This window comes from Lagenorhynchus albirostris, chromosome 11 (genome assembly GCF_949774975.1).
Source record: "Lagenorhynchus albirostris chromosome 11, mLagAlb1.1, whole genome shotgun sequence".
NCBI classification, from domain to species: domain Eukaryota; kingdom Metazoa; phylum Chordata; class Mammalia; order Artiodactyla; family Delphinidae; genus Lagenorhynchus; species Lagenorhynchus albirostris.
The window spans coordinates 51,614,861-51,629,313 of NC_083105.1; the positions used below are offsets into that span (position 1 = coordinate 51,614,861).

The 14,453-nt window shown below is 37.5% G+C and overlaps 1 protein-coding gene across 1 annotated transcript in view; it reads left to right on the forward strand.

Annotated features, from left to right (window-relative positions):
* Positions 1-14,453, forward strand: part of WIF1 (WNT inhibitory factor 1) — an 86,697-nt gene that overhangs the window by 46,511 nt on the left and 25,733 nt on the right. Inside the window, exon 3 of the mRNA XM_060165548.1 lies at positions 3,380-3,488. Within this exon, the coding sequence (XP_060021531.1) occupies positions 3,380-3,488 (109 nt within the window). The remainder of the gene's footprint in view (positions 1-3,379; positions 3,489-14,453) is intronic.

The window sequence follows — 14,453 nt, forward strand, 5'->3', positions numbered from 1 at the left end:
CTCTTCCATCAGCCATTTTCTATGATTTTGAGGGAAATATTTAAGCCCTTAAGCTAAATGAGGAATATATTTCATCTCTACCTCATGGTGATGATAATTTATTTGTAAAAATATTTATATGGTATTGGTGATTTTGATAGATTGCTTTATAATGACAAAGTGAAACTGAAAGAAGTCAGTGTTGAGATCAGACAAAGGGTGGGTCAATTTCTAAGTGGTTTTCAAGTTGGAGTTTGTAAGAAGGCAGTGGACATGAACATGGACAAAGTCCTTTTGAAAAATATATACCACGTATGAAGAAAATTATATACTTTAGAGATTACAGCATCATCATCTCTAAAAAGAAAGCCAAATAAGTAAAAAGGTTTTCTCTGGCAGCTGCCTTTTGCTGATAAGATCCGAAGAAGAAACTGTTTTGACCAGTTCCTTGTGATAGAACTGTAGTAGAAAAGCCATGATGTTTACTGATTCTCAAAGAAATCAAACGGACATCCTAAAACCTGTAGTGTAAAATCTGTGATTGATAAGATCAGAGTATTGGCTTGCCAGAGAAGTTTATTAAACCTAGCTGCATCCTGTGGCGAGGCCATGCCAATGCCAATTATAAACTCTCTGGAACTGAATATAGCGCATTCGTGCTTCCCAACCTACTTTACGTGACCACACTCAAAAGCAACAACAGGAGACCCAAAGGTTCTATGAAGTTATATTTCTGGACTGAGTGAAATTCTTTCAGCCCCACTTTCTGTGAACGTCATCAAAAGCTTTTGAAAGAGACATTCAGAATCTGCTTAAATACCGAGTGTTGTTTTCTGGAAGCACACTTTCAGGGAGACTGCCGGAGATTAAATACATTGTTACGTGAGCGTGGCCCCACTAAATAGAAGCCCAAGAAGAATATTTCAACTCTGATCAGAGATTTATACAAATAGAGCCAATGATTCTCATCAGCCACACAGAACTGAAAGCAGGGTATATGATTAATGTCTGTTGTTAAATAAGTGTATTTATTTCACTATAAAAGTCATGGAACCACATGTGGAAAATTTGGAAAAGAGACGCAGACGTAGAGAAGGGATTTGTGGACGCAGGGTGGGACGAAGTGAGAGAGTAGCATTGACATATATACACTACCATGTGTAAAATAGACAGCTAGTGGGAAGCAGCCACATAGCACAGGGAGCTCAGCTCAGTGCTCTGTTATGACCTAGAGGGGTGGGATATAGCTGATTCACATTGTTGTACAACAGAAACTAACACAACATCGTACAGCAATTACACTCCAATTAAAAAAAAAATCCTACACAGTCATTGTTTTAATCTTGGTGTCTAGTCTTCCATCCTTTTTCTTATTAATGCAAAAAATGATTTTAAAAACGTACTGAAATTATATTAGTTTTTATAAATGCATTTTTAAAATACATCATCCATATAAACAGATTTAATTTATAACGTGAAAGGTATAATTATGGAGCAGCAAATGATAACATTATGTGTTATTTGAAGCAATATAGCTACTGAAATGTTTTATTTTCAACATATTTGCACTCTGTCCACTCAGCTCTTTTCCATTGTTAAATGTACTATAAATACAAATATTTCGAATATTTTGGCATGTGGAATTTCACAAGTGGTTGTTGTGTTATTGTTGCTAGCTGATATTACTGTACTTGGTAATACAAGTAACCAAAAGTTATTAATTACAAGGGCATACAGTGCTAAATCCCTTCATAATACCTACCACGATATGCTTTAGAACAAAAAGGGGAATGACAAATATTATCTAGTAAAGTATAGAGGGAAGCACAGCCGGTGGAAGTCATTTAAAACACCTAGATTCACGAAACGCCGTCTAAGTAGCAGCCCACTTTTAATAGTCGTTGGTTTTCCTGAAGGGACATAAATAATGTTTTCTTTTTCAAAGGAATTCATTCCCATTGAATGACCTTTCCTGATGACACTCTTTTCGTCAGAATTCTTGCAATCCTTCCCTTAGACAGGGTAGGAACTAACTGTCTTATGACCCTTTATCCTCAGGGCGCTCCTAGTGAATGAATTTAGTAAAATTAATCCACACAACTCTTTTTACCCACCCAGGGGACCTTTCACAGTGGTCTTCTGGGACCACTGCCACAATTCAAAGAAGCGGTTGCAGTGGGAACTTGGTCAGTGAAGGTGCCCCTTCTGACCTAGTGAAAGCTGCAAGTGCTTTTCAACTCACTCCAGGCATGGACAGTGTCCCTATAGCTGCTGAGATTACCCTTTTGCATGATCACCCTCATGGTAAAGCCCTTAATGCCTAATACATTGATATGGTGACTTAAGGCAGAAAGTTGTGTCAATGTCTACCATATATCTCTTATATCTTCCACATTGGAAAATAAATTTTATACTGCATATAAATTTTTATACTGTATATAAGATAGGCTGTATTCTTTTTTAAACCTCTTCCTAGCCCATGTTTATGTAATCAACTTAATTAAGCCATCCAAATTCTGGATATCCTGCAGATAACTGCAGAACCTCTCAATCTGCCTATCTTTCATTTCAGAATCTGTGCTATTTATTGATTGTTCTTTATTCTTAAGCAAGAACACATTGTTTCCATCACAAACCGTTTTAATAATCCAGCTGAGAATCAGTTAAGCATCAAAGCTTAAGTGAGATTATACATCACTACTTTCAGTATTTCATGGCCATTCAAGTAGCAAGAATCATTTTCTCAACTAGACTCAGTGGGAAAATGAAAATGTTTACAATATAAAGCTTTACGGCTTGTTGTCATATTGAAGAGGTGGTTTTCACATTTTTAGACTTTTCTCTCCATAATTAAATTGAGATGTTAAATATAAACCTTCCAGAGGGAATGATACTGAAAAATAAACATTCACACCAAGATAATTAAATTTTGGAATTTCATGTCTTCTTTTGCCAATAGGTTGCTGCTTTCATTATCACTTACTTATTACATCTTTCCAAATTCTGGTCAAAGACTCACGTCAGATTTGAAAAGAATTAAAGAATGACCCAAGAAGCTCAGATGGATTTTCTAAGGGCTAGTTGAAGATTGTTTTGACATCACCTGTTTCCTTAAGAGAAGTTTTCTCAATCCTTTTAAGCTAAAAGGCTACCTTGTGAATATCGTGGACATGTGTTATTAATATTTTTAAAGAATCACTTCTCTCCAAGCAGAGTCTAATTCTAGAGTTCTAAAACCCAGAAGAGAGAGTTATGCCTACACAGTATTTTAAGTGCCGTATGCTCCAGAATTCCTGTAGTGAAAAATGTCAGTCTTCCATCAGAGGGATGATGAATTGAGAAGTGCCTTCCCACTCTCTGTGGTTTCCATGGTGCTGATTGTCAATGCCTTTTGTTGTAGGCAGAATACTTCTATGAATTCCTGTCCTTGCGCTCCCTGGATAAAGGCATCATGGCAGACCCAACCGTCAATGTCCCTCTGCTGGGAACAGTGCCTCACAAGGCATCAGGTGGGTGGTCTTCGCCTCAGAGAAAGGTTTACACTTAAAATATAATAGCGATGGGAATAATATTTTAGATCCAGTTGTCACCCATCAGAGACATTACAGAATGTTTTCCTGAAGAGATCTATTGATTTTAGGGCAAATCAGTTGTTATGTCTCTATTTCCTTTGGGCAAAAGATTAGGATAGGCATGAAGAAATGGAAGTTTTAGAATTTCCTAAAAACTCAGTTCATAAATGATTCCAGATTAGAAAAAGAAAAGTCACTATGTGAGATATACTTGGCCAACAAGTGTGAATTAATGTAGTACATATAAATGTGGCAAAGATGCAAAGTAAGTGATCGAGAGAGAATGGGACAAGTCAAGAAAAACTTCCCCTAAATGAACATTGTATTGAATTTTTTTTTTTTTTTTTTTTTTTTTTTTTTGCGGTACGTGGGCCTCTCACTGGTGTGGCCTCTCCCATTGCGGAGCACAGGCTCCGGACGTGCAGGCTCAGCGGCCATGGCATGGGCCCAGCCGCTCCGCGGCATGTGGGATCTTCCCGGACCGGGGCACGAACCCGTGTCCCCTGCATCGGCAGGCGGACTCTTAACCACTGCGCCACCAGGGAAGCCCTGAATAGGAATTTGAAGTAGAGAGGAGACATAGCAAAGTAGGAGAAAGGGGTTCAGTCTTTCAGATCTAATCATTCTTCTCTACTAAGAAAATCTAGTATGCAGTTATTTGTTTAGAACTTTTCAACTTACAAAACACCAGTTCATGCATTATCTAATTTGTGTTCTGGGAGGGCATCAAGGCCTGAATTACGGCTCCATTTTACAAATTAGAAAATTGGGGCTTGTGAAGTTCAGCTGACTTTCCCATAGTCACATAATAAGCAGTGAAGCTGAGACTAGAGCCCAGGTTTTATGACTTGTAGAAAACTACAGAGATCACTTATGTAACCTATGTTACATTGAGTATATATATATTTTTACATAATTGTAGTAATATTATATATTTGGTCTTGCATAATGATTTTTTGGCTTTTAACATTTTAACATAAGCATTTTCCCATGTCACTACACATATTTCCAAAAGTTATTTTTAATGCCCTTATAATATTGTTTTATGAACATAGCGTAATTTATTTACTCATTCCCTTATTGTGTTACTTAGATTGTTTTTAGGGTTGGCATACTAGAAATAGCACAGTAAACATCATTTTTAAAGTAACAGATGGTCAGTAGCCCTGTTTGTCTTATTCACCATGACTGCCAACACAGGGCCCAGCATAGAACAGGCTCTCAGAAAATACTTGTTGGATTCACGTGTGTAGCAAAATCTTAAAGTTCATCTCATTATTTTGTTAAGAATAGATTCTTAGAGGTAAAATTATTGTGTCAAAGGATATGAACTATGAACTTTTTAAAAGGCTCTTAAATTGCCAAAATGCCAAATTACTTTCCGCAAAGGCTGTGCCTATTTGCACCCTGGCTAGCAGTGTTGGAGAGTGCCTGGCTTACTAACTTCATCAACATGTGTTATTAATCATGGTAGCTGTTTTGCTGACTTAAAAAGTGAAAAGTGGTTTCTCAGTGTTCTTTCAATTTGATTTTTTAAATTCCTATGAGGTAGGAAGTTATTTTCTTGTATCTGTTAGACAATGTAAATGTCTGTGTGCCGTGCTCATTTTTATATTGAAATACTGTGGTTCTTATTAATTTGCAAAGCTCACTGTAAAGTACTGACTGTTGATTGCAATTTTTTCAATTTATGTTTTATTTTTTTGAGGAGGGATATGCAGAGGCTTTAAAATCCTGTGTGGTCAAAACTATCTTTTCCTTTGTGATGTTTTTCCTATTACTTTTATGCTTGGAAATTAATTCCTATTCCAGAGAACCATTAGGTGATAATTTACACATGCTTCTAATATTTTACAAAAATTTATTTTGGCAGTAGTATGAGGTAGGGCTCAACCTGAATTATTTTTCTGAATTGTCGACTTCTCCAGCGTAAGAGGTTGGACTGACTCAAGATATGCTCTTTATTTTACAATAAGTTTTTTATAGATAAGAGTTGGTTTTAGAGACTACTGTTTGTTCTAATATTATAATATTTATAGTTTTATATTAAAATAATTGATAGCACAATCCTGTCTCTTAAAAAAGATTAGTCTTGTTCTTTTAGAGGAACATTAGAATAATTTGTCAGACATCAAATGAAGATCTCGTTAGGAGCTAATTTTTTTCTTTTCCATTAGGGTTTATTATAGGATATTGAATATAGTTCCCTGAGCTATGCAATAGGACACTGTTGTTTATACATTCTATATATAATAGTTTGCATCTGCTAGTCCCAAACTCCCCATCCATCACTCCCCCACACCCCTCCCCCTTGGCAACTACAAGTCTGTTCTCTGTGTGAGTCTGTTTCGTATGTAAGTTCATTTGTGTCATGTTTTAGGTTCCACAGATAAGTGATATCATATGGTATTTGTCTTTCTGACTTACTTCACTTAGTATGATCATCTCTAGGTCCATGCATGTAGCTGCAAATGGCATTATTTCATTCTTTTTTATGGCTGAGTAATATTCCACTATATATATATATACACACACACACACACACACACACACACACACACACCATATCTTCTTTCTCCATGCATCTGTTGATGGACATTTAGGTTGTTTCCATGACTTGGCTATTGTAAATAGTGCTGCTATGAACAAAGGGGTGCTTGTATCTTTTCAAATTAGAATTTTCTCTGGATATATGCCCAGGAGTGGAATTGCTGAATCATATGGTAGATCTTTTTTAGTTTTCTGAGTAACCTCCATACTGTTTTCCATAGTGGCCGCACCAACTTACATTCCCACCAACAGTGTAGGAAGGCTTCCCTTTTCTGCACACCCTCCCCAGCATTTGTTATTTGTAGACGTTTTAATGATGGCCACTCTGACTGGTGTGAGGTGGTACGTCATTTTAATTTTGATTTGCACTTCTCTAATGATTAGTGATATTGAGCATCTTTTCATGTGCCTGTTGGCCATCTGTATGCCTTATTTGGAGAAATGTCTATTTAGATCTTCTGCCCATTTTTTGATTGTTTTTTTTTTTATATTGAGCTGTATGAGATGTTAGTATATTTTGAAAATTAACCCCTTGTCGGTTGCATCATTTGCAAATATTTTCTCCCAGTCTGTAGGTTGTCTTTTCATTTTGTTTATGGTTTCCTTTGCTGAGGAGCTAATTTAAATTGATGAAATAATCAGGAAATCAGGCACCCTTACAGAGTCCATTTTCAGGTTGTAGTTATCTACTACTTCCAATGTATTTGTATTGCCACATCCCAGCACTGTAAAGTTGGGGACTAAATAAGCACAGAGTTTCTCTAATTTCCTGGCATAGGCGCCCATGTGGGTATAGACAGGAAGAGTGTGAATCTGGGTTTCTCTTGGGTCATCCCAGTGCTGCCGATATGACTCACAGCCCTCCCAGAGGGCTTCCAATCCAGATGGGTTTAGGTTCTAGGAAGCTCCTATGAAGGAAAAAGGCCTTGGGTTCTGGAGATACACTCACCTAAGATTTGTAGCCTCAAGGATATGAATATCCCATTCCAGATACATGGGTACCCCAATTCCGCTCAGATGATAATGCTAGTATTACTGCATACTGCTACATCATGGAGACAAGAAAGTTCTTAGAATATGACCACCAAATTCTTGGAATAGGGCATTACTCAGTCTCATGCCACGTCACTTGGTGTTCCTTTTTAGTCGAAGATAATTTTCTATAAAATTTTTCTTGAGCATATTTGTTCTTTTTCTTAAGAAGTGGTCAGGAGTAAGATAAATACATAACATGTCTCTCAATTTCCATTTCATATTTTTGAATTTTTCTTTTGTCTTTTTCTGATTATTAAAGAGGTACAAACTCATTTAGCCCATTAAAAGGTATTAATTAATTGCACAGTTATACCTCCTCAACTTAAAATAAATCTTGAACCTTTGGATTTCTAATCAAATGCTTATATCCAAAATCTTCCCAGTTTTATCAATTTTTTGTGTCTAGTAAAAAAAAAAAGTTTACTGAAATTCTACTTCTTAGGATATTGAAGCAGTAAGGTTTTGAATATATGATATAAGAACACTTTAATAGGTCATGTTTAGAGAAAACATCATTTGCTAATAATTTAGAATCTTTAATAAAATGTAGAAGAAAAAGTGGATGATACTTCGGGCAAGGTGAGACTAAAAAGAACAAGCCTGGGATGAGGTGACTCATGCACATGTGTGCGCATTTATACACACACACACACACACACACACACACACATTTTACACGGACAACCCCCCCTCCCCCCATAGAGATTTTTGGAGGCAGATGTAGGATTTGTTTGCAGAAATGCAGGTGCAAGAAGTTTATGGGGATTGTAGTTCATTTCAGGGCAGTTATTCATTAGCCTCATTAAGCTCAGTCCCCCCAGCATGAGCAGTGAGGGTAACTTGAATTATTAAAAAGTAACCAAATCAGTGTGTCTTGCTCCTAAGCGTCCAGGTAGCGTTCATTACTCTGCTGGTCTATTTAATACCCTCAAGCTGCTAAGGTGTTCTTTTATCCTACAGACTCCTATATGCCTAAGCGTTGCACGAAAAAGAAAACTCTTGATCTTTAACAGTTATGAAGTGCCTGCTTTCTGGCATCTGAAGAGAACAAAAACAGGAAATACAAACTGCAGGGTGGTTCAGTAAAATTCCTCAGTTGGATAACGAAAAACAGTTTCCATCAAGCCAAGGCTTTACCTGTTGGAACACTCTTTCTCTGTCATCCCATGAAACCAACAGAGCAGGGGTGTTTCTCAACCAAGACCATCAGGAATCCAATGTGTAGAAATTGTCAAATAGGTGTTAATGCTGGGAGGACCATCTTCTTCCGGGTGACCCCCATCCTTAGAAAGTGAAGCCCAGCGTAGGTACTCAGTAAGCATTTGCTGAGAGAATGAATGGATGACTATTTGTGTTGGATGATTTATACTCATGGAACAGCTTATAATCATGTGGTGTCGAGGATGAGATCTCGCCCACCTTATTCATCTCTTCCCTTGCTGTGAGGCAGTGGTTTGCATGACCGAGGCTGAGGCTGTATGAACACCATACTGGTCTCAGGGTGGAAGATTTAAAACATCTTTTTTGGAGTATAATTGCTTTACAGTGGTGTGTTAGTTTCTGCTGTATAACAAAGTGAATCAGCTATAAATATACATTTATCCCCATTTCTCCTCCCTCTTGCGTCTCCCTTCTACCCTCCCTATCCCACCCCTCTAGGTGGACACAAAGCACCGAACTGATCTCCCTGTGCTATGTGGCTGCTTCCCACTAGCTATCTGTTTTACATTTGGTAGTGTATATATGTCCATGCCACTCTCTCACTTCGTCCCAGCTTACCCTTCCCCCACCCTGTGTCCTCAAGTCCATTCCCTACGTCTGCATCTTTATTCCTGTCCTGCCCTTAGGTGCTTCACAACCTTTTTTTTTTTTTAGACACCTTATATGTGTTAGCATATGGTCTTTGTTTTTCTCTTTCTGAGTTACTTCACTCTGTATGACAGTCCCTAGGTCCATCCACCTCACTGCAAATAACTCAGTTTTGATTCTTTTTATGGCTGAGTAATATTCCATTGTATATATGTGCCACATCTTCTTCATCCATTCATCTGTCAACGGACACTTAGGTTGCTACCATATCCTGGCTACTGTAAATACTGCTGCAATGAACACTGTCGTACATGACTCTTTTTGAATTATGGTTTTCTCAGGGTATATGCCCAGTAATGGGATTGCTGGGTCATATGGTAGTTCTATTTTTAGTTTTTTAAGGAAACTCCATACTGTTCTCCATAGTGGCTGTATCAATTTACATTCCCACCAACAGGGCAAGAGGATTCCCATTTCTCCACAACCTCTCCAGCATTTATTGTTCGTAGATTTTTGTTTGAGTGTGGCCATTCTGACTGGTGTGAGGTGATACCTCATTATAGTTTTGATTTGCATTTCTCTAATGATTAGTGATGTTGAGCGTCCTTTCATGTGTTTCTTGGCAACCTGTATATCTTCTTTGGAGAAATGTCTATTTAGGTCTTCTGCCCATTTTTGGATTGGTTTTTTTGTTTTTTTAATATTTAGATGCTTGTAAATTTTGGAGATTAATCCTTTGTCAGTTGCTTTGTTTGCAAATATTTTCTCCCATTCTGAGGGTTGTCTTTTGGTCTTGTTTATAGTTTCCTTTGCTCTGCAAAAGCTTTAAAGTTTCATTAGGTCCCATTTGTTTATTTTTGTTTTTATTTCCATTTCTCTAGGAGGTGGGTCAAAAAGGATCTTGCTGTGATTTATGTCATCATGTTCTGCCTATGTTTTCCTCTCAGAGTTTTATGGTGTCTGGCCTTACATTTAGGTCTTTAATCCATTTTGAGTTTATTTTAGTTTATGGTGTTAGGGAGTATTATAATTTCATTCTTTTACATGTAGCTGTCCAGTTTTCCCAGCACCACTTATTGAAGAGGCTGTCTTTTTTCCAGGCTGTCTTATTGAAGAGGGTGCCTCCTTTATCAAAGATAAGGTGACCATATGTGTGTGGGTTTATCTTTGGGCTTTCTATCCTGTTCCATTGATCTACATTTCTGTCTCTGTGCAAGTACCATACTGTCTTGATTACTGTAGCTTTGTAGTATAGTCTGAAGTCAGGGAGCCTGATTCCTCCACCTCCATTTTTCTTTCTCAAGGTTGCTTTGGCTATTCAGGGTCTTTTGTGTTTCCATAAAAATTGTGCAATGTTTTATTCTAGTTCTGTGAAAAATGCCATTGGTAGTTTGATAGGGATTCATGGAATCTGTAGATTGCTTTGGGTAGTAGAGTCATTTTCACAATGTTGATTCTTCCAAGAACATGGTATATCTTTCCATCTATTTGTATCATCTTTAATTTTTTTCATCAGTGTCTTATAATTTTCTGCATACAGGTCTTTTGTCTCCTTAGGTAGATTTATTCATAGATATTTCATTCTTTTGGTTGCAATGGTAAATGGGAGTGTTTTCTTAATTTCATTTTCAGATTTTTCATCATTAGTGTATAGAAATGCAAGAGATTTCTGCACATTAATTTTGTATCCTGCTATTTTACCAAATTCATTGATTAGCTCTAGTAGTTTTCTGGTAGCATCTTTAGGATTCTCTATGTATAGTATCATGTCATCTGCAAACAGTGACAGCTTTACTTCTTCTTTTCCAATTTGGATTCCTTTTATTTTTCTTCTCTGATTGCTGTGGCTAAAACTTCCAAAACTATGATGAATAATAGTGGTGAGAGTGGGCAACCTTGTCTTGTGCCTGATCCTAGTGGAAATGGTTTCTCTTTTTCACCATTGAGGACGATGTTGGGTGTGGTTTTGTCATATATGGTCTTTATTATGTTGAGGAAAGTTCCCCCTATGCCTACTTTCTGGAGGGTTTTTATTATAAATCGGTGTTGAATTTTGTCAGAAGCTTTCTCTGCATCTGTAGAGATGATCATATGGTTTTTCTCTTTCAATTTGTTAATATGGTGTATCACATTGATTGATTTGCGTATATTGAAGAATCCTTGCATTCCTGGGTTAAACCCCATTTGACCATGGTGTATGATCCTTTTAATGGGCTGTTGGATTCTGTTTGCTAGGATTTTGTTGAGGATTTTTGCATCTATATTCATCAGTGATATTGGCCAGTAGTTTTCTTTCTTTGTGACATCTTTGTCTGGTTTTGGTATCAGGGTGATGGTGGCCTCATAGAATGAGTTTGGGAGTATTCCTAACTCTGCTATATTTTGGAAGAGTTTGAGAAGGATAGGTGTTAGCTCTTCTCTAAATGTTTGATGGAATTTGCCTGTAAAGCCATCTGGTCCTGGGCTTCTGTTTGTTGGAAGATTTTTAATCACAGTTTCAATTTCAGTGCTTGTGATTGGTCTGTTCATATTTTCTATTTCTTCCTGGTTCATTCTCAGAAGGTTGTGCATTTCTAAGAATTTGTCCATTTCTTCCAGGTTGTCCATTTTATTGGCATATAGTTGCTTGTAGTAATCTCTCATGATCCTTTGTATTTCTGCAGTGTCAGTTGTTACTTCTCCTTTTTCATTTCTAATTCTATTGAGTCTTCTCCCTTTTTTTCTTGATGAGTCTGGCTAATAGTTTAACAATTTTGTTTATCTTCTCAAAGAACCAGCTTTTAGTGTTATTGATCTTTGCTATCGTTTCCTTCATTCCTTTCTGATCTGATTTTTATGATTTCTTTCCTTCTGCTAACTTTGGGGTTTTTTTGTTCTACTTTCTCTAATTGCTTTAGGTGTAAGGTTAGGTTGTTTATTTGAGATGTTTCTTATTTCTTAAGGTAGGATTGTATTGCTATAAACTTTCCTCTTAGAACTGCTTTTGCTGCATCCCATAGGTTTTGGGTCATCGTGTTTTCATTGTCATTTGTTTCTAGGTATTTTTTGATTTCCTCTTTGATTTCTTCAGTGATCTCTTGGTTATTAAGTAGTGTATTGTTTAGCCTTCATGTGTGTGTATTTTTTACAGATTTTTTCCTGTAATTGATATCTAGTCTCATAGCGTTGTGGTTGGAAAAGATACTTGATATGATTTCAGTTTTCTTAAATTTACCAAGGCTTGATTTGTGAACCAAGATGTTATCTATGCTGGAGAATGTTCCATGAGCACTTGAGAAGAATGTGTATTCTGTTGTTTTTGGATGGAATGTCCTATAAATATCAATTAAGTCCATCTTGTTTAATGTATCATTTAAAGCTTGTGTTTCCTTATTTATTTTCATTTTGGATGATCTGTCTATTGGTGAAAGTGGGGTGTTAAAGTCCCCTACTATGATTGTGTTACTGTCCATTTCCGCTTTTATGGCTGTTAGTATTTGCCTTATGTACCGAGGTGCTCCTATGTTGGGTGCATAAATATTTACAATTGTTATATCTTTTTCTGGATTGATCCCTTGATCATTATGTAGTGTCCTTCTTTGTTTCTTGTAATAGTCTTTGTTTTAAAGTCTATTTTCTCTGATATGAGAATTGCTACTCTGGCTTTCTTTTGATTTCCATTTGCATGGAATATCTTTTTCCATCCCCTCACTTTCAGTCTGTATGTGTCCCTAGGTCTGAAGTGGGTCTACTGTAGACAGCACATATATGGGTCTTGTTTTTGTATCCATTCAGCCAGTCTGTGTCTTTTGGTTGGAGGATTTAATCCATTTATATTTAAGGTAATTATCGATATGTATGTTCCTATTACCATTTTCTTAATTGTTTTGGGTTTGTTATTGTAGGTCTTTTCCTTCTCTTGTGTTTCCTGCCTAAAGAAGTTCCTTTAGCATTTGTTGTAAAGCTGGTTTGGTGGTGCTGAATTCTCTTAGCTTTGCTTGTCTGTAAAGCTTTTAATTTCTCTGTCAAATCTGAATGAGATCCCTGCTGGGTAGGGTAATCTTGGTTGTAGGTTTTTCTCCTTCATCACTTTAAATATGTCCTGCCACTCCCTTCTGGCTTGCAGAGTTTCTGCTGAAAGATCAGCTGTTAAACTTACGAGGCTTCCCTTGTGTGTTATTTGTTGTTTTTCCCTTGCTGCTTTTAATATTTTTTCTTTGTATCTAATTTTTGATAGTTTGATTAATATGTGTCTTGGCGTGTTTCTCCTTGGATTTATCCTGTATGGGACTCTCTATGCTTCCTGGACTTGATTAACTATTTCCTTTCCCATATTAGGAAAGTTTTTAACTATAAGGTCTTCAAATATTTTCTCAGTCCCTTTCTTTTTCTCTTCTTCTTCTGGGACTCCTATTATTCGAATGTTGGTGCATTTAATGTTGTCCCAGAGGTCTCTGAGACTGTCCTCAATTCTTTTCATTCTTTTTTCTTTATTCTGCTCTGCAGTAGTTATTTCCACTATTTTATCTTCCAGGTCACTTATCTGTTTTTCTGCCTCAGTTATTCTGCTATTGATCCCTTCTAGAGATTTTTTTTTTTTTTTTTTTTTTTTTTTGCGGTACGTGGCCTCTCATTGTTGTGGCCTCTCCCCTTGCAGAGCACAGGCTCTGGAAGCGCAGGCTCAACCGCCATGGCTCATGGACCCAGCCGCTTCGCGGCATGTGGGATCTTCCCGGACCGGGGCATGAAGCCGTGTACCTTACATCAGCAGGCAGACTCTCAGCCATTGCGCCACCAGGGAAGCCCCTAGAGAATTTTTATTTCATTTATTGTGCTGTTTATCACTGTTTGTTTGCTCTTTAGTTCTTTTAAGTCCTTGTTAAATGTTTCTTGTATTTTCTCCATTCTATTTCCAAGATTTTGGTTCATCTTTACTATCATTATTCTGAATCCTTTTTGAGGTAGACTGCCTATTTCCTCTTCATTTGTTAGGTGTGGTGGGTTTTTGCCTTGCTCTTTCATCTGCTGTGTGTTTCTCTGTCTTCTCATTTTGATTAACTTACTGTGTTTGGGGTCTCCTTTTCGCCGGCTGCAGGTTCATAGTTCCCGTTGTTTTTGGTGTTTGTCCCCAGTGGCTAAGGTTGGTTCAGTGGGTTGTGTAGGCTTCCTGCTGGAGGGGACTAGTGCCTGTGTTCTGGTGGATGAGGTTGGATCTTGTCTTTCTGGTGGGCAGGTCCACGTCTGGTGGTGTGTTTTGGGGTGTCTGTGGCCTTATTATGATTTTATGCAGCCTCTCTGCTAATGGATGGGGTTGTGTTCCTGTCTTGCTAGTTGTTTGGCATAGGGTATCCAGCACTGTAGCTTGCTGGTCATTGAGTGGAGCTGGGTCTTGGTGTTGAGATGGAGATCTCACGGAGATTTTCGCCATTTGATATTACGTGGAGCTGGGAGATTTTCGCCGTTTGATATTACGTGGAGCTGGGAGGTCTCTTGTGGACCAGTGTTGAACTTGGCTCTCCCACCTCAAAG